At 40.1% G+C, this 20,974-nt stretch overlaps 1 protein-coding gene across 1 annotated transcript in view; it reads left to right on the top strand.

Annotated features, from left to right (window-relative positions):
- Pappa2 (pappalysin 2) overlaps nucleotides 1-20,974 on the top strand; it is a 253,101-nt gene that overhangs the window by 62,154 nt on the left and 169,973 nt on the right. Inside the window, exon 3 of the mRNA XM_032915633.1 lies at nucleotides 19,268-19,413. Within this exon, the coding sequence (XP_032771524.1) occupies nucleotides 19,268-19,413 (146 nt within the window). The remainder of the gene's footprint in view (nucleotides 1-19,267; nucleotides 19,414-20,974) is intronic.

Here is a 20,974-nt window from a genome sequence, read left to right as displayed (position 1 = left end):
AAGGCCATCCTGGGCTACAGATCTAGAGTTAAAAGACATAACACATCTAGTCATGTAAATCATTCTATACGGTATAGGGAGTAAATAATAGAAATAAATATATCAAAGGTTAGTATTCATAATTTCCATGTGTTTAGAATGTGGGTAAACATTTTAAAAGTTCTCTTGTATAGTCTAAATTGTTGAGGATGAGCATGTGGAAGTTTTATAATGGAAAGAGAAAGAGCTATATAGGAAGGACAAGAGAAGACAAATAAAATAACTTAACCAGTATAGTTGTGTTTGGGAGGACAGCTATAAACCATTTGGTGTTTCTAGAGGCAGAGACATGAGTGAGAGACCAGAAGAAATGCCTAGATAGATTGTCCCTGCAGCTTCCCACTAACTAACTGTCTGAGGAAGTGCAAACCATAGGCCAGAAGACAGTAGACTACTGCTATGGATTGGGTAAGGAGTAATCATGTCAGTAGCACTAGAGTGACAGGGATCCAGATGAAATCAATGAATAGGTAACATGAGAGAGCGCCAGTGGTAGGGTCTATATCCATGGTGATCATGAGAATGGAAGGGAAAGGACGGCTCCCATACTGGAAAGAAAATTATGTCAGACATAATGTCAGCTCATGCCTGTAATGGCGGCACTTGGGAGCTGATGTTTTTAATTTTCGACCTCTGAGTTGGAGTCTGTCTCAAATACCAAAACAGAAAAGAAAGAAAAAAATTACCTTTGATTGCTCCCCTAAGCATTGATATCTGGAACCATATACAGCAGCATTGTCTCACCTCTAATATAGAAACAACCATGACTAGAGCACTGCCACTTTTTTTTTTCTTTTTGACAAGAAATACAATCACAAAGCAGTTAAGAGACTTGGTTCATCTTACCCTATGGGGTATTATGTTCCCGCATATAAGAGTGTGAAAGTTGGGTTAGTTAAATTGTGTTAGGACTCACTGAATGATAACGTTACAATGAGAATGACTATTTTCTCTATTATTCTTAGGTATACACCAAATTCGGTGTGTAACATATTTGGCCCATGTCATTCAGGATTAGTATTTGTGGGAGCGATGTATCTAGGTCACAGAGCTCAAAGCAGCAGAACTGGATTGTGAATCTATTTGGCTAAATCTAGATCCATGCTTCAGGACCTCAGTATACAGCATATTTCTGTAATATTTTTTATATGTGGCCAGATAGTAAATACTTAGGATTTATGGGTTTCTGGGCCATTTAAAACATTGTTTCTTGCATTTTTTCTTATGTTCCCCCCTTTTTGTTTTACAACTCTAAAAAATATAAAAATCAATTTTAGTTTATAGGCTATCTGAAAGTTAGTTGCAGGGTGCATTTAGACCATGGTTCTCAGTCTCTTTGTCAACATACACAGACACACACACACACACACACACACACACACACACACACACACACAGTACACTGGTGGTGAAAGGGTATGTGGGGTAGAAATAGAAAAATGGAGACATAGCTTAGCCGTAGGTTTCCAGGGGAAAGGGAAATCCAGCTGGAATGGAATACCCATGGTAAACACAGGGAGACCACAAGAGCATGAGTCACCACAAGGCCATAGTCTGCGCAAGATCGCTCAGCCAGCAAATGATCCTCAGATGCCTTCAAACATTGAAGTCAGGGGCAGTAGAGAGTAAAGGCTTGAGGAGAATAACTGTTCTCCTGGCCCTTTTGGAGAAGGAAATGGAAGAGAATGGCGACAAGGTGTGCCTCTCTGGGCACCTACTTGCAGAGGAGAGGAAAAGAGGAGAGACAAGCCAGGGAGAAGGCACTGGTCAGGCAGGGTGTGGTGGATGCCTCTGTGTGACTGTAGAATCCTCTTTTCCTGGCTGCCAACCACTTACAACTTGCATGTGGGTGGTGACAGTTGTGCCGGTGGCTACCAGCGTCTAGAAAGGCTCTGGAAGAGTAAGAGCTTATAAAGGATAATGCAAAAGGCAAAGAAAACTTGTCCATCTACCAAGCATGACTACTAAATGTCCCCAAGGACTCCATGGACTTAGCAGGGGAGAAAGCAGAGTGAAGACTCTTCTGTCCCTTAAGGGACAGTGACAAATGAATGTCTGTTGTCAAGAACTTCTGGGAAAGTTCTCAGATTCACAGGAGAGTACCAACAAGTTTTGAGTATTATATCTTTGTATTTATACATCTTCTTACAGGCAAAGGGACGTGTGCTCTAGTATCTGAGGAATGGGTATTGTCTTTTCTCATCTTCCCTTTGCACTGTTTCATCAGAGAGAGTCAAATATCGATATCATATGACCCCTTTCTGAATTACAGTCCATGCACATTGCAGTGGGACTATTGTAATCCCTTTTAAGAACTCATTATTAAGAAGTACATAGTCCACAATTAGGCAAGGTGTACTGTGTTTAGGGAAAGGTAACTAGAGTCACCCATTCAGTGTGATAAGGGCTGGAGGGACACAGTGTACTAAGTGGCTTCTAAGGACTGTGGCCAAATGTAGAATGCAGAAGTTGGAGCTAAATGGCATAGAAACCTTCCTGGAAAGAGGTGCTACACTAATTTAAACATTTGTTTGTTTGTTTGTTTGTTTAGTGTGTGTGTGTGTGTGTGTGTGTGTGTGTGTGTGTGTGTGTGTGTGTGTGTGTGTTGGATGTGAATTTGCCATAGAGCTCATAACACCAAAGGACAACTTTTGCGAGTTGGTTCTCTCTCTCATGTAGGGTCTCAGGTCATCGGGGTTGGCAGCAAGGATCTTATCTGCTGCCATCCACCCCGCCATTCTCACACTAACTTTTGACAAATGAAAAGTTAGAAAAAAACTCTCCAAACTCCAGCCACCTAGGCATAGGAAAGACGCATCTGATTTTGTTGAATCAGGAGTGAACAAAGTATAGGTATCAGGCTATCTGTCATACAGGACATAGAAGGAATAATGACCAGGGATGAAATGAAAGTAGTGTGGGGCCAGATACTTCAAGGCCCTGACATTTTAAGTCATTTGATTTTATCCCAAACACTATTGGAGATGCTTTAAGAAAAAATAGACTTAATTATATTTCCATGAGAGAAATAGGAGTGAATGGGAAAAAAACTGGGAAAAAAAACTGGAAATTGGTGAGCAAGAAAACCATAGAATCAGGTATGATGATTTGAAGTAGTAGACTACTGGGTGACTGGTAGCAGCAATTCTACATTTGTTCTGCATTTGTTAATAGGTTTGGTGATTGGCTGTGGAACTTCAAGGGAGGAAAGAGTTTAGGACCATTCTTTTTGAGGTTTAGACATGATACACAGTAAAAGTGGGCAGGCTCTCTTCACAGGAGTAGTTGAGGTGACACAGGTCTTTATGAAAGTAATTATTTTCATCGTGGCCTACTAGAGATTTCAGACCATTATGGTGAATAAGGTTTAGCAGCAAGAACAGCTCTGCCCATGCCTCCAGGAGCACAAGGCTGTGGCTACTCCCATGGTCTAGGAAGCAGACAGAGATCAAGGTAAAACCAAAGGCTGGCATAACCTTCAAAGGCCCTTAGTAACCTACTTTTACCAGCCAGACCCATCTACAGATTCCAGAGTTCCACAACCTGGGGGCTTAGTACTCAACACATGAGCCCCCTGGGGATCTTTCAAATGTAAATAGCAGGTCTCAGTGTTGTTGAGTGCCTCACTGTGGTACAGCAAGTAATGACGTGAGTTCTCAGCTACTTTCAAGAAGTTATGAATAGAAATGTTCACAAATCTCTTCTGATCTTAGCCAGTTAGTCCTCCTGTATCCCCTGCAGGATATTGTCTCTACTTTGATTTGTTTTAAAACTGAGATCTCTATGCCTTGAACTTCAGTCACCATTCCCAGACAATCCCTCACCCGCTCCATGATGGGTATAGCATAAACCAGAGGAACAATACCATCAGCTCTCAAAACCATCTCCGTTCTCCTTCTCTTCTCCCTCCTCCTCTAGTACATGGGCATGACACGTGTTCTTCTGTGTCCAACATGTGGAGCCTGAGTCAGGGTTTTGGGCTCATATGATTTACTAAAGGGTTCTTTTTTTTTACCACATAGCAGTGAAGGGAACAGGAGAAGTCATGGCAGAGGGCCCAAACAAGGATGCAATTTCACTTGGGGTCTAACCTTGCCAGTCTCAGGGAGCTCAGAAGCAAGAATTACACTATGGATTTAGCTTAAGTTTAGGGCAAAGGCATTGGCTTTTTGTACCCTTCTGTTAAATGAGTCATTGTCTACACGCTGCTTCTGGGAGGGGGCAAATGTCTCCTGTGATCCAGTTGCTACTTGGCTTAGGGATTTTCCCAAAGAAAGTCAGCTGTTAGCAATTGGCACTCAGAGCAGCTAGGGATAAGGGCCTCTGGGTGTGTTGTGTGCCAACATCCCCCATCTGGGTAAGGTGGTCTCACCTGTTGGCCTCTGTGTCACATCTTCTCGGTCATCTCTGTTCTTTTGCCATTCTTAATCCTCAGGCTCTCTGGCTTCTTTCTCTCTAAGAATGTCGTAATGCCTAAGTCTATGATAGTAATTTTCCATTCTCCACTCCGGGTTTATCTGTGCCTCTCCTACTCAGTATCTTTTCCTTCATGATCAGGATTCCTGTCTGTGCCAGCCACTTCCTACAGCATGCCCCCCACTCCCTCCCCAGCACTGTTCTCTAACCAACCACAGTCTGCTTTTTGTCTCGACTGTTGTATTGAAATGAGTTTTGTCAAAGTTACTGACCTTCTCCTTGTTTCTACTCCTGATAGACACATTTCTGTTCTTCTTTTATTTCAACTGCCAGGAACATTTGGAATGGTCTTTTCCCTCTTTGCTGAAGAAGCCAGCACCGCTGGATATCTTCCTGCCTCTTTTTCGCTCAGCCTCAGGCCTCCCTGCCAACTCCATTCCTTCTCCTTACTCTTGAAAATTCACTGGTCTACAGCAATTACCCCGTGTCTTCTCTACTCGTTCTGTATGTCTTTCTTCCAGCCAGACTGGGAACTTTTAAGTTTTTGAAAAGATTTCTCCCTCTGTATCCCATAATGTATAATTCAAAGCTAAACATGATTTTCTTTAAGCAAAGAAAAATTAACACTGCTTCTATATAGAGTATCAGATGGAATGATTCAGAGAATGTTTTTGAAATTGATTTCTCTCTCCTCTCTCTCTATCTCAGTGGCTCCTATTTCCCTACCCATGTGCTATACTGAGTATCTATCCACTAGGCAGGCAATCATGGCTCGATCATTCATTTCAGGCCTTTCTTTGTAATTTGGTTTTTAGTGTTCTCTAATGTCATGGATGTTTTGGACCCTTTATCTACTTCACTAATACAGATTTTTAATTTGATATCACAGGGTCTGCAAACTGTCACTAAATTTGGAGCTTCAAATGTGACAGATTTATTCAAATATACACTTGGAAAGCACTTTTAAAAAAAATACATAAGTCTCGCCCTGTAGTTGGGCTGGCTGTGAGCTTGGGTGTTCCTGACATAGCCTCCCAAGCACTGGCATGTGGCGCCACCACTCAACTCAAGGGATCATTCTGAATCTCCCTTTCTCATCCTACCCCATCTAATCAGTCGCCAGTTTCTCTTGGTTCTGCTGAGGAATACACCTCAAGGCCAACCACAACCTTTTAGCTATCTACTTTGCTTTGTGGTTTGCATTTTTTACTTCCTTCTCCACATTTTTCTCAAGGGTTGTCTCTCCCAAAGGCAACTTCAATCCTGTCCCTACTTCTTACAAAAGGAAACCAACACCTGAATATGATGAGCGAGACCTCCAGGACATGAGTGCTGTTGGTCATCCCAGCACCAGTCTTTCCAGTTCTCCGCAACTCTTATCATTGGATCCTTTTTAGTCCCCAGGTTTTCATACAATGGCCACCTCTTCTTTCTTTGGCCTTCCCTAGTCAGAGACACCCCTTTTCATTGACTAGGTCTCCATGTAGATGTAAATTCTGGGAAGACATTGCTAACTTCCCAAATCCTCGTCAGGTGACCCTGTTCTTGGCATCCTACAGCACTGGTTATTTTCCTACCCAAGTCCCTGCTGAGCTCTGTTCCTTGGTGGCTTTGCTATTAGGGTCCAAGTTCAATGAAGGTAGATATGATGGCCAATCTTGTTCAGTAGTGAATTCTGCTGGTGAGCATAAGGCATACTACTTAGTAATTGTTCTTTAAATTCCTTCTGAATTAATAAGTGTGACCTAATTTCTAAACTTAATGGGTAAATAACTTCTGATTATTGATTTTCTTATGGAGCACATTTGTTTCTTGTTTCAATAAAATTTGAAGCTGAAAGTTTAATCACACTCACACACACACACACACACATACATACATATATATATATTTTTTTTTTCCACAAAGGACTGAGCTTTGAGGAAATATTATGTGTCTATATGTAAGGGTATGTGTGATATATTTATTAAAGAATGCTTTGTTAGAAAACAGGATTTGAATAAACAGTTTTAAGATGTTCTACATGGAAGAAAGAACCTCAGGAGGAGAAAGAACTAACCCAGGGAATGACTAAAGAGCCAAGTGACTGAATGGGTTTCTGTCATTATCTGGAATGCATTGTGTCCACTCCAGTTACACACAAGGACAGTTCCTCCTGGGAAAAGCTTCCTATTTTTAAACTCAGCATAAGTCCTGTGGAATTACACTGCCCAGACCCAAAGAGGTTAGCACAGTGCTTTTGCCTTTAGTCACCACAGAGACAGTTGTCAAAGACAGGGTGGGAGGTGTCTTTGCATGGACTTATTGCATATACTTACTTATTTCTTGCTGTCTACCAGAAGGATCAGGTCCTACTTGATCCATTGAAGTCCCAAGCATTTTGAAATGTACCTGGCCCTATGATTCTGAGGATATTTCACAGCTGGACAATATCTGTGAACTGGAGTGGGGGTAGGGATGGAACTGTCTGCTTTATTTTCCATTTTGAGATCGTTTGTACTATTAATGTTGTCAACTAGTACTGACAAACCATTGACTATTCCTGAAAAGAAATTTCTAAAGTGTTTCATTGAGAAAAGCATGATGCCTGTCCTCTGAGAGCTCTGTCCAGGTAAAAAAAGAAAGAATTCACACACATATTACACATACACACAGTGGTATATATGCATACATGCACACTCACACGCACATATGAACACAGACACATCCCCACATCACACATGCACAAACATACAATAGCTTATTTATTTTTATTATCTCATGATATTTGGTTTGGAGAAACATTGTTTTGGAAAACTGTCCAAACTTAAAAAAATAAAATACATAAATGTGTAAAGCATATACTTCAAATCCTATTATCTGTTTCAGTTCCTTCCAGAAATCCATTGTCTACCTTAGAATTTATATGTAATATGTACTTTTATTTAAATGTGATAACTTTGTACAAATAATTTCGTGTTGATAATATTAGTCTGTTTGTGCTGTTATAACAAAATGCCAAGGACTGGGTAATTTATGAAAAGACTATAGAGAAAACTATTTTTCCCAATTCTGGCACCTAAGAAGTCCACTCCCAAATCATAACATCATATTTATTATTGAGTGAGGACTATTCTCAGCTTCTAAGATGCCACACAGTGGTTGTGTTCTCTGGGGGAAGGAAACTGTTCCCTCAGAGAATTGCTTTCTTGGCAACATATGGGAGAATCTTCTTATATGGGAATCATTTTCCTCCCATATAAGAAAACTTATATAATAAGAATATAAAAACATTTCTCAAAACCGATGTTTTCTGTTGTAATAATTATTTAATTTCAACCAGGGGTTGCTACCTGTCTTTCGATCATTCAGTTCCCAGAAAAAAGACATAAACCCATTATTATTTATAATAAGCCTTCGATGTACCAGAGTTGGGCAGATAGCTACCCTTCAGGCTATTAGAATCTACTTCCCCATCAATAACCCCAAATTATAACTTGCCATGTTTGTGTTCTATCTGAGTAGCTCTTAACTCCAATTGGCCAGCCCTCATGGCCATGTTTTCATGACTCACCTACCTTATGGTGTCTTCTCCTCTCTCCACATCTTCTTTCTCTGACTTTATGGTCCCTGCCTCAGACCCTCAGCCTGGGAACCCAAACTTTGCCTATCTCTCTTCTGCCAGTTATAGGCTATAGGTATCTTTATTCACCAATCAGGGTTAACTTGGGGGCAAGGTTGTATAGTTTTTACTTGCGTCTAAGTGAGAATTTCCCTATCCCTGGCAGTAACCAGGGCCGATGTTTAGCATAACAATATATAGAAACAGAACAAACCTCAACAATTTTCTTTACTGATGAGTAACACTTAAGCCTTTCCTTTTCTGCCTACTAGAAACTGTAATATTTTGCAGTCTTCCACTCTATCAGCTACAAAGGGTAGTACTGATTGAACAGGCATTAAAGCTGGTCTTTTGGATCTTAGGGAATAAATTTTAATGAATCTGGAAAGTAATAAATTAAAATGTAGATTTTGTACTACTTTTTGAGCTAGCTAGAACTTTTTAGTTTCTGTTAGCCATGTGACCATGGCACCTGAATACATCTCCTCTGACTTTTCTACCTTGAGAGCCAATTAGCTGGACTATTGTGTCTGAATTAGTCACGATTACAGAAACCATTGTCGGTATTTCAGCAGCAATAACAGTAGCAGCAACAAGACATTAAGTATATAAATTGAGTCTCTTGGGACATTATTGAGAAGCACGGGGTGCTGGACTTAAGGTTGGGCATTGGGAATATCAGTGCTTTGGGGAATCACTGTGCTTTGGTCTACTGTGTACAAAGCCACTGCTCATGACATAAAAGGAGGGAGGACATTCTGGACATCTGTTTTAGCAACTTGTTCCAGGGACACACTCTTCAGCTACTGCCAACAACTCAGGAATCCACTCATGACATCACCAAGTCATGCTATATCTGTTAGATCAATTCAGTAAAGAGTGTTTGTCTTAAAGCTTGCATCTCAGGTGACCCAGGTAGAAGATGCCAGAATGCTATTGTCCTGAGGCAGAGAAAGTAAAAAGAGGCAAAGCAAGGTCTTCTTCTCTTGCTTCTTTTTCAGCTCTAACAACAAGAAGGCTGATTGATAGAACCTACTCCACTTGGCATCCCTACATGAAAGGACAGTAGAAAAGCACAAATTGTGTCACTTACGTTCTATAGATCAGTAGGACGCACTGGGAGATTAAGACCAGCACAGCTGATTCATAACATGTACCACCTCCTAATATTTTCTACAATGTCCCATCCCCCAAGCAGTTTACTTCATCCTTCGTTCCTTAATGTAACTGTCTGAGCCTATGTAGTATGGTTCCTGTTACTGTGCATTTTAGTGATTTGTTTACACCATTGCTCTTATCTGTAAAGTGAAATGATTATGCCAATCTTGCAAGGTTATTGTGGGCTTTACAAGAGAAAATATGTAGGGAGCATCTTGCGCACAGTCAAGATTGAATTCATTGTTATTATTGTTATTGATAGAAGCAAACAATGCCAGATTAGTGGATTATTGAATATACTTTAGTGATTATTCATGTTGGTTACAAAGCATACTTCTAAGAGTTCAGGATTTTTGCTTCCTCTCTCTCTCTCTCCTTATGTGTATATATGTGTATGAAAAATATAAAATTTAAAATCTATCACTCTACATTTCTTTGTGTTTATACTAGTTACTGGCTTTAATTGTTATCTTATTTTTTACAGTTTTATGAGATATTTCTTTCCAAAGTCTACATTGATTCTTATAAAATTTAGTTCAGAAGTTTCCTTGTAACACTTGGCTTTTTTTTTTCTCTTGGTATTTTAATCTCCTCTCTGGCTTTGGATGACCTAAGATTAAATTGATTTTTGAGATTTACCCTTCCATTTGTAAGGAGCTATTTTCTCCTTGAGAGTTCTAGGCTCTGAAGTCATTTCTCCTCTTTGGAAATGTATTGTACTAAAAATCACATCTATTGTTACAAGCCTTGGCTATTTTAATACGGTCAGTTTCTTCCATTACAGTAATGTAACCATCCCATGTTACTAGGTAGTTCTGTTTATTTAGGGAGAAAAACAGACAATCAAGTTATACCATTTTATTGTTTATTAGAATTTTAAATTATTCTTTATTATTTCTTTGAGAATTTCATAGATGCATGTGGTGTAGTTTGATCATATATTTACCTCGCATTCTTTCCTCCAACTTCTCCTAGTTCACCTAACTTTATGTTTTTTTCCCTTTTAATATACTCAGTCAAATTCTTGCTATCTGTGAAAGACATTGGTGTGGGGGCACTCACTGGAGCATGGAGACCTACCAGGGAATACATTTCAAAAGAAACCTGAATCTCTCTCTCTGTCTCTCTCTATCTCTGTCTATATCTCTCTGTGTCTCTGCCTCTCTGAGTCTCTTTGTGTGTGTGTGTCTGTCTGTCTGTCTCTCTCTCTCTCTCTCTCTCTCTCTCTCTCTCTCTCTCTCTCTCCTCTCCTAGCAGCCATCAGCTGGCACTAAATGGTTTCTCAATAGGGCTGTGGCCTCAGGACCCTTCTTTCTTTCATCCTGGACTATTAACTAGCTTGACTCTAGCACTGTGAGGTCATGGTTGCATTGCTCCTGTCAAAAGACACTCTTTTATCCTGGTCCTTCCTGATCTCTGACTCTTACAATACTTCTGTTTACTTCTCTTCGTTGTTTCATGGCTTTTGACTATAGAGTATAGCATCTTTACAATAGGTTTACTATGGCAACGGTGGTAATGACCTGTAGTACTTTGAGGGTCTCTGAAACACTGTGGCTAACAGCTGGATGGGAGGTATGTCATATTTGGTGCTGAGATTTTTTTTGGCATCAATGACTTCTGGGAGGAGCATATTACTGTGTAGGTGTGACTGACTAGTCAGGAATCTACATGTCTCTGTCTACTGATAAAACATACATGCTATTATACCAGCTTTATCTTACATGGGTTCTGGAGGTTGAACTTGGGTCCCAGTGATTCTGAGGCAAGCAGTTAATGATTGAGCAACCTCCCAGACCTCAATATTGTTTTAATTTTTCTTTCTCTGCTGTATAAGTATGTTGAGTAGTTTTAGGTTTCCTGACTATTTTGTTTTATCCTTTGAGAGCTGCTTGTTCAGTATGCTAGAGCAGACTACAATCTGAGGTCACCAGCAAGTATGAGAATTCAGATTGTCCTTGATGTCACTTACATGTACACACATATAGATTATCTCTAGAGGTCACTAGCACATGCACAGGAACAGACTGTCCCTAAGTGGTTCCTGGTGTATACTTAGAGATCAGTGAGGTCCTTCACATGGGCACAGCAACAGATTGTCCCTATGATGTCACTCCCGTGTTCATAGTCATAGACTGTCTTTGTGAAGTTACTTACATGTGTATAGGTATATGCAATGTCTTATTAGTGTGTAGGTAAAGACTGATGTTTCTATGCATAAAACTTGTATGTATAAAACTGAAGACTTCATAGTCACTCACATGTGCATTTACACACACAGACTATCTTTATGTAGTCACTAATGTATACACAAGTTCTGATTATCTCTAATGTCATTTAACTATGTACAAAAAAATTAGCTGGTCTCTGTGTGCTCCTTTCTATGTTTGCAAGTTCAGAGTGTCTCCATGAGGTCAATCAGGTGTGCACAAGTGTAGCTATATCTGTGTGATTACTTGTGTAGGTATAGGGCAAAATCGTATGGCAGTCTCTCATGAATGCTCCAGACCAGAATGTCCCCATGAAACGTTGTTTTAGGTATTTTTCTCATTGACCAGACATGCAGCAAGAAGCAATTTAACAAGTGAGCTTACTTTTATTCACAGTTAGTATGGGAAGGCATAGTAATGAGAGCGGGGGCCTGCCGGTCATAATGTCTCAGTAATGTGGGAGCAGCAAGGGAGCAGGAAGTGGGGCTGAGCTATAAAACTTGAATTTCTGTCCCCAGAGATCCAACCCTGATAAGACTGTAACTCCTAGATGTTCTACAATTTTTCCATATCAGTGCCAGCAGCTGGAGACCAAGTCCTCAAACACGTGAACTTACAGGAACATTGCACATCTAAACCACATCATTTGTCCATATATGCACGGATGTCTCCATTTGGCCACTTGTAGTGGGTGTGAAAATTCAGACCCTCTCCCCGAGGCAACCTTGCATGTATGAGCTGGAACAGACTATCTCCATCATCAGCCACACGTGCACAGCTACCCGTGTGGTCACTTGTACATGTGGGTTTATATTGTTCTCCAAGGAGAGCAGAAATGTGTTGCTTTTTGGTTGGTTTTCACTACAACCGCAGGGTATGGTGCATGGGCTGAGGAATGAACATTACAAGATAAGTGACTTTTACCTCTACGTACTGGAAAAGGATGTTAGTCGCTCTCCTGATGTGTTTAAGCATTTGCTCCCTCTTCTGGGAGCTTGTGAGTCACTTGGGTCTGTGGGTCAAATGTTTCTACCATGTGGTTCTAACTCAATAGACTTTTCCACTTCTAATTAGAGGTGCTCTTCTTAGACACAGAGGACAGTTTCCTGATTCTTGCTCTGTTTTCTTTGACTGGGGCCTGCAGGGAAGAATCTTAGCCTCCAGAGCTGCCTACAAGCTGGCTGGGTAGTGATTTTGTTTTGCTTTGCCTTTTGTTTTTGTTTCTTTGTTTGCTTGTGGATGCAAGTCTTCCCAGGGGTCCGTCTGATGTTGGTTGTGATTTGTTTTTGAGAATGTTTTGGTGTTTTGCTTTTTAGTGTGTGTGTGTGTGTGTGTGTGTGTGTGTGTGTGTGTGTGTGTGTGTGTGTGTGTGTGGTCTCTGCCTGTCCCTATATACCAGCACATGACAGCCACCCCCCCACCTATGCTCTCCCTTCTGTGAACTGTCTGATATGAGGTATAAGAAAATGCATTGTGATCAAGTATCAAGGGAATGGCGTACTTAAAGCAAAACAAGTAGCTAAAAAATACAAAATGCAAAACAAGTAGCTAAAAAATACAAAATGCAACTCAGGGTTCCACTACAACAGTGGCTGGGTTTGTTGTCCATGTTGTGGTGAGAAAACGAAGTTGTCATTGACAACATTAATAAAAGCAATTCAGATAATGTGAAATAAATGAGAGCCAGGTTATAATTGGATTAGGGGTGCCTGGGTGAATGGAAGATGAATAAATACTTTTCTTAGGGAATTTGAATTGGAAAAGAAGAAGGAAAAAGAAAGGGTGTTAGTTATAGTTTACTCAGAAAACCTCATCCCGTGTGACCAAATAGATGAACAGAAATAAGAAGGAAATAAGTTTAAGTGTGGGTGTGGGTGCATGTGGGTCTGATGGAATTCACGATGAGTGGCCTCCCTTCTATTATCGAAGAACGCGGCATGCTCAGCTACTAAGAATCCAGAGTAAAAGATTCAGTATGTTGAGACAAAGTGGAATATTGAAGATTATAAATAATCCTGGAGAGGGGATGTTTATAAACAAATGAAATTATCAAGTGAATAATCTATATGAGAACAGCATTTCTTTTTTTTTTCAAAAGTTAGTCTAAGAGAAGGGGGTAATGAGAATGATAGACGAAGGGAGTGCATGCCTGGAGGCATGACAAATGGAAGAGAGCTACCTTGTTCTTAGTGGGTACAGCACATAAATGCTGACATTTCTAACATGGAGAGGAGTTGGGATGAAGAAGACTGAGATGCGGGCATCCTTTGTGACTGTGGAGTAGCAGGAGATGCGGTCGTGAGCAAAGAGAGAATAGAGTGGTTGACATGATGGGCACCTAAGAACAGGAGGAACTTAACAGGAGAGAAACCCCTGGCAATTGTGGTAGTTTGCTAGGAAAATGCTAAAATAGATACTTTGGGGGCCTCTATATCCCAGGAGGAGGTTGGATGGTAGAAATGTTTACACTCATCTACATCCCCAAATTACAGATTTTGACAAGTTCTCCCTCAAGAGAATATGGTGAGAGTCCTTGAGGACATTTGGGTTTTATTCTGAGATGGGATTATTTAACTTTGTACAGTGCCCCTCCTCCAGAGAGATTCACAGTGACTATGGGAAGAGAGGCTGTGGTTCCAGGGTGAACAGTTTTCTGCCATATCTTCACCTCTTGCTTCTCAATATGCCAGTTTCTGATGCTGTTGCTGACCAGCCTCAAACTTGAGATTCTCTTACTTTTACATCTCAAGTGCTGGGATTACTGGTGTGTACTATCTCATATGCAAAATATCTTTATGTAGAGGTTGGAGAATGTAAGTAAAAGTGGATCCAGGCAGAAACTGAACAAGTAAATGTAGCTTATTCTTTTTAATACATAGTTCAGATTGGTTCATGAACCTTGTGTATTTTCTCACAATTGTGTTTATCATTTCACTGTCTTTCAAATAATAAATCCATTTATCTCTTTCTAAAAATAGTTTACTTTTTAAATTAAAATGTAATTGTATAACTTTTCCTTTCCTTCCTTCCTAAATGTCCCATGAATCCCCCTTTCTCTTTCTCAAATTCATGTCCTCTTTTTCTTTAATTAATTATATGTATGTGATATATCATATACATAATATATGTAATATATTCTTACATATATAAATAAAGTTTCCTCAGTCTATATAATATTACTTGTAAGTATATGATTTCAGGGCCAATCATTTGTTATTAGGAACCAGTGGGAGGTGGGAGGGATCTTCCCTGAGAAAGATTGTTTCTCCTGTTTTCAGCATTCTTTAGTTGCCTATATTCTATTCTCTGGTCTTAGAGCCCTGTGAGGTTTCCTCCTTCCATGTTCCATGCCTATCGGTATCATCCTTATTTATTTTTTTATTGGGGCAGCCATGTAGATGGAACTTTGTGTGTGTTGCTTCTCTTGACATTTCTAGAAGGCAAAATCTCACGACACATTTCCTGTTCCTCTGGAACTTACAATCTTTTAGCCTCCTCTTCTGCTCTGATCCCCAAGCCTTAAGTGCAGGAGTTGTGGGCTGGGTACAACATGATCACTTTTTCTCTCTATTTTAGTTGTTTGTGGTTTTCTGTAATGGTCTCCATCTGTTGCAAAAAGAAGATTCTTTGATGGGAGGTGAGACCTATATTTATCTGTGGGTGTAAGGATAAATATTTAAAATGTAGTTAGGAATTGTGCTGGTTTAGTAAAATGTTGGTTGTAGGTTTTCCTCCAAGATTCATGCCTCCACTAGCCCCAAGACATGATTTTTCTCTTGTTGAGTGAGCCTTAAGTTTAGTTAGAGAGCTGTTGGTTATCACCAAGGTTTTCATGCCACTATTGTACCCTTAGGGATATCTTGATGTGCTGGTCCTTGCTGTTCATAAGTATATATAACTGCTCTTTGTTTCCTTCATTTGAAGTTTGCTTGGCACCATTTAGTACTGGGAAAAGTAGTCCCCAAGAAGGAAACTTTCAGGTCAGATCCAGCTTGGATCTTCTTGGGTCCTGTGTTTGAAGTACATGGTGTTTTACATTCAACCTTTGAGAGGTAACCAAAGGCAACAGCCATACCCTAAAATGTTTTTGAAGTCTCTTGGACCACCCTGACCACCAACTTCATTTACCTTTTAATAAATCATTTCTCTAGTAAGAAGTTCAACTTTGAATTTAGGAACTACATTGACTGATACATTCTCAAATCTGAGCCAAGCCCTGGGTACATTGGTTAGTCCAGGAGCTAAGACATTTATCTTCAATAGCTCTGAGTAATGTTTGAAATGCCATACATGTTACAGAAGACAAGCTTCCATACATATGAAGCAGCCACACTGACTTCTACACGTTAACACTTCTTGCTTTAGACAAAGGTATGGACAAGTCTTTTCCAGAAAAATAAGTGCTCCCCTTATCAATTCAATTAAGGCTGTTTACAAGCATATCTACATTTTTACAATTTATTCTCCCCAAGACTTATAGACCTGTATCTATATTTCAGTGGAGAATAGAAATCTGAGCAGCCACACCCAGTTTGCCACTAGCATAGAACCAACATGCTCATCTGGAAGAGTAATTAATTTCTGGCTGTGCAAAGAGGTGGGCAAGGAAGAAAGCAAGATGAGTACAGCCTGCCCCAACTGTTGCTGCTGCTGGAGGAGGAGGAAGAGGTCTTTGGAGGATGTTCAGGAGAAAGGAACAGAAATACTTGGTTGAGAGAGGACAGATGGGTGGTGGCCAAGACTGGCAAATGGAACAGAGAAGCCAGTAACACACAGATAGCCCAAAGTAATCATGCCAGGAACAGGGGAATTTAGGCAAAGTGAGTAAGTAAAAATGAAAGCGAATTTTTAAAGCACCATGTCCCAGTTTTAACTGGAAACCTGTAAGAAGGACAGAGACAGAGTTGACCCTGCATCCTGGGTACTGTGTTCTTTTCAAAGGGTGACTTTAATCTGATCCAATTCCACTCCTTCTCTAACTACTTCTCTTCTTCTACACTCCCATTTATTGAAACATTTCCACATGAAAGATTTTCATTATGTCACCATCACCCCAACCATCAGTAAGAACTTAATGCCATTATTTTAATAAACAAGAAAAGTAAAGAGAATGTGAGTAAGTGCAGAGAAACCAGGCAAGAGCCCAAAACATCGTGTCTCCAGGAAAGCAGCTGAAGGAACAGCCCTCTGATCAATCCAACAGCACCTCATGGAGCTTGGATGATTGCTTGTGGCTGAGAACTATGTTTCCAATATATTACAAATAAAATAAATAAAACTACCGTTTAAAAACTCCTTTCTCCAAAGCATCTTAAGATCTACAGCATGACCTTTTTTATTTCTTTGCTTGGCTTCCTCATTTTAGTTCTGTTCCAAAAAACACAAAAATTATCCCTTCTGGGATTTCCATTTCCTGGGTTCAGAATGCCAGCACTTTCTATGCATGGGTTAAATAAATGACACAGACAGCATGGTTGGGAAGCAGTGCAAGACAAAGAAGAGGGCTCATGCTGTCCTAATGAGAATTGGGAGTGTTCAGTGCCTATGGCTTGTATAATAGAATAACAGTCATGAAACATAATTCTAAAGGAAATTCAAAACCTATGTCTGCCTAGCTTTAACTGTGAAAAGCTGGCTTTAGCTTTTCCTCTGTTGAGGATGGCACAACATGACCACTGTTGGAAACATTTAGCAAGTTTAAGAACTACTGAATCCTGGTTTAGTTGCTTCTTCTGAAATTGCATAAACACTCATAACACACTCATTCTGCATAAGGTTACTTGTATATAAGTTTTCAAATGTGAACATTGGTATTGGATTGGTGAAGACTATTTCTCCTGCTATTGGCCTTCCTAAGTTACTTGTTGTTCTTTATATATGGTTGAGGCCCTGTGAGCTTCTGCCCATCCCTACCCCTGACCCTCAACCCATGTCCATGTTGATATGTCTATTGGTCCATCCTTGTCAGGCCATGGTCATGTTTAGGCAGCAATATTGGCAAGACTTTCTGTGTGTAGCTTCTCCGACATTTCTACAAGACACAATGTTATGACAAACTCCTTTTTCCTCTGATTCTTATGGTCTTTCCATCTCTCTCTTCTGTAATGTCCCCTGAACCATAGATGCATGAGTTGTGATATAAATGTATACGTTGGAGCCACCACACCCCATGTGTGATCAGTTGTGGTTTTCTATGATGGCTTCCATTTGCTGTAAAGAGCTTCTTTCATAGGGGGCGGTAGAGTACTTTAAGAAAGCTTGATGATTTAGACAGTGACAGGAGTAGATTCTTTTCTAAGGTCCACGAATGTATTAGCCTTAGGAGCCTAACTTTCTAACACCAGGCATGAGTTTGCTCTGTGATCCCAATTACACAGCTGTTGGTTACCACTGATGTTTAAAGGCCACTTCTTGCACCCTTATCAATATGTTGACATGCTGGAAATTGCTATGGTTCATGGGTGTTGCAGCTTGGCAGGACTGCTTAATTGATTCACTCCTTTGATAGCTAGCACACTATTTTCTGGAACCATGGGAGCTAGAACACAGGAAAGAGGCTTTCGGGACAGATCCAAAATTGAATCTTCTGAGTTATGTGTCCTAAGTGTATGATTCATTCAGCAATAGGGGCCCACCCTGAGCCCCTAATAGGCAATTGAACACTCCACCAATAATCTATAATGTTTGGTAGCCCTGTATTAATAGGCCTTGAATTCTATAAGTACATATATAAAATTGTTTAGTGATTTTAAGGCACTGTCTTAGTTAGGTTTTCTATTGCTGATTTGATACTTTATATAGATGAAATGCCATGGCCAAAAAACACCTTAGGAGGAAAGGATTCCTTTTACTTACATTTCCATATCACAGTTCATAATCAAATGCAGTCAGGGCAGGAACTCAAAGCAGGAATATGGAGGTAGGAGCTGATACAGAGGTCATGGATGAGTGTTGCTTACTGGCTTGTTCCTCATGGCATGCTCAGCCCACTTTCTTATAGAACCCAGAATCCCCAGCATAGGGGCTGTACCACCCACAGTGGGCTGAACCCTTTCATATCCATCAGTAACTAAGAAAATGCTCTGCAGTGATTCCCTACAGCTTGATCTTAAGGAAACATTTTCCCAGTTGAGGTTCCATCTTCTCAGAAGACGATAGCTTTTATCAAGTTGACAGCATAAAACTAGCCAGAACAGATATAAATTAGATAATACATCATTGTCATAAGGAGATAGAAGTAGAGAGGAAGACTGTCTATAGATTTGGGATACAAAAAGTAAATTAATACACAGTGTCAGTATCATTTGCAGGAGATTTATGTTTTATATTCCCAAAACTCTTCTAACATTCACATCTTATTACTTGTTTTCTAGCCACTATTGCTCCCTTTTCTTTAAAAAAAAATAATGGTTGCTATAGATGTATGATGAAACAGATACGTAATTAAACTTCCTGCATTCATAAGGACCATGCAGTATGAGAGACTGAGAGGCTGATGGCTTTCTTCACCATCCAGGGGATAATCCTCAGGGCAAAGAATTCATCAACATCAATGGGTTGATCTTCAAGAAATAGTTCCAGTGAACATCAAGAAATGAGAGTGATGACAACATGGTGACTTCCTGCAGATATTGTGGCATTTCAAAGCAGAAGGATTTTACTTAATGGGATAAATATCTCAAATGTACACTGGTGTCTTTTCCTAGACCTCATGTCAGACATGCCTCTCCGTCTACCCTTCCAAAAGGCATTGGTGACTGGAAATACCATGATAGTAATCACATCTGGCCCTGCTCTTCTCCGCTCTATGGTGTGACATTCTGTCTTTGTGCTTGCTCCCCAGGGCATACATGAGTGTGAAGGAGCTAAAGGAGGCCTTGCAGCTCAACAGTACTCACTTCCTCAATGTCTACTTCGCCAGCTCAGTTCGGGAAGACCTTGCAGGTTCTGCCACATGGCCCTGGGACAAGGATGCTCTCAGTCACCTGGGTAGGTGATGTGAAGAACAGTGGTAGATAAGAGACAGGGCATCGCAGGAGAGTTTGTGAAAGTAAGTTAAGGCAAAAAGGAAAGGTAAGAAATACGAAGTCAGTGAACTAACAGCTTTAGGTTGAGAATGACTGTTGGGTAAGTCAATAAAAACGTTTCAAAGTGAAAACTAAGAGGCAGGAGTTCAAACACTCAGAATGTTGTGAACTGTTTCTGTAGTCTAGAGATAGACCATTCTGGTGGTTTAGGCCTTTAATCCTAGTGACAAAGGAAGTTGGTATTAAAATATCATATTGCAAGGCCTGCCTGGGCTGTAGAGTACATTCAGGGACAGCCTGGGCTACTTACTGTGTAGCGGTTTGGTGATTGTATTATCAAATGAAAAGTCAAAAGGAACATTACATTGTATTCATAAATGTTCAGTAACTATGGCTGACTGCACTGAGTCTGGATACAAATGGACTTATCAACAGGCAGACAAGTATAGGAGAAAGAGGTAGGGGACCCTATAGTCCACTGTTAGATAGTTTCAAGAAAAGGAGAGGTATTGTCCTCAGTTGTATACAAACTGGTGGCACAAACAGGCTCCAATGAATAGTCACAACTCATTGCTCACATACATATCCATGGTTACAATAAATGGATCATGAAATAGTCATGAATCTGGAAAAGGAACAGGTAGTTGGTTGTGCCAATAGGGATATGAGAGATTTAAGAAAGTATATGGGGTGAGGAGAAAATAGCTAGAATGAAGCACATCCATGTATAGAATTGCACATGAGCTAGCTTTATTTAAAAAATGAGGTCTCAGTGTCATGTGTATATAACAAAAGGTATGGATAGTTGAGACAAGAAATATCAGTACTTCAAGGTCACTTTGGGCAACAGAGTGAGATCAGTATTCACTTAACTAACTAATTAAAAATCTAAAGAACACCAGCTACACAACTCTGCACGGAAACAAATTGCTGGGATTAGGTCTCATTCATTAGATCCATTTTAAGACTTAGAGAGATCTAAAAGGGGAAAATATCACTAAGGTGACCAAAGTGTGAAACCTGATTTAGTAATACTATATCAGGAAGGTGGTGGGCCTTTTGCTTAGCTCAGACACTCAAGGAGACCCTTGGAAAATTCAGGCAGGTTTCAGTCCTGCATTTGCAGGATGACTAAATAAATTGGAAATACCCTGGACTTCTCATAAAGGACATTGTGAGTTACTGTAGCCTTTCTGATGACAATGGCTATACTAGAGGGTCCTAGTCAAGTAATCCAATCAAGAGTGAGTTTGGGTGATTTGAATTACTTCCTCAAAACAACAGTAGCAGAGAAGACACAAAGCCCTGTAAAGAAGCACCTTTCTAATCTCCAAGGGTCACCTTTCTGGTGGATGTGTAAGGGGCTCTGACAGCACGGCACACTCAGTAGCAGTTGGATCTCAATTTCAAATCTTAAAAAGTGATTTTTTTCCAGGTCTTTCTAGAAATAAATTTGACAATTTGACAAGAATTGTTGAGATGGAGTCGATTATTGAATGTCTGGTAATTTTATTAGACATGAA

This window comes from Rattus rattus, chromosome 10, assembly GCF_011064425.1.
Source record: "Rattus rattus isolate New Zealand chromosome 10, Rrattus_CSIRO_v1, whole genome shotgun sequence".
Classification (NCBI taxonomy): Eukaryota; Metazoa; Chordata; class Mammalia; order Rodentia; family Muridae; genus Rattus; species Rattus rattus.
Note: the sequence above shows the minus strand (reverse complement) of the source record. Positions and strands in the feature narration are given on the sequence as shown.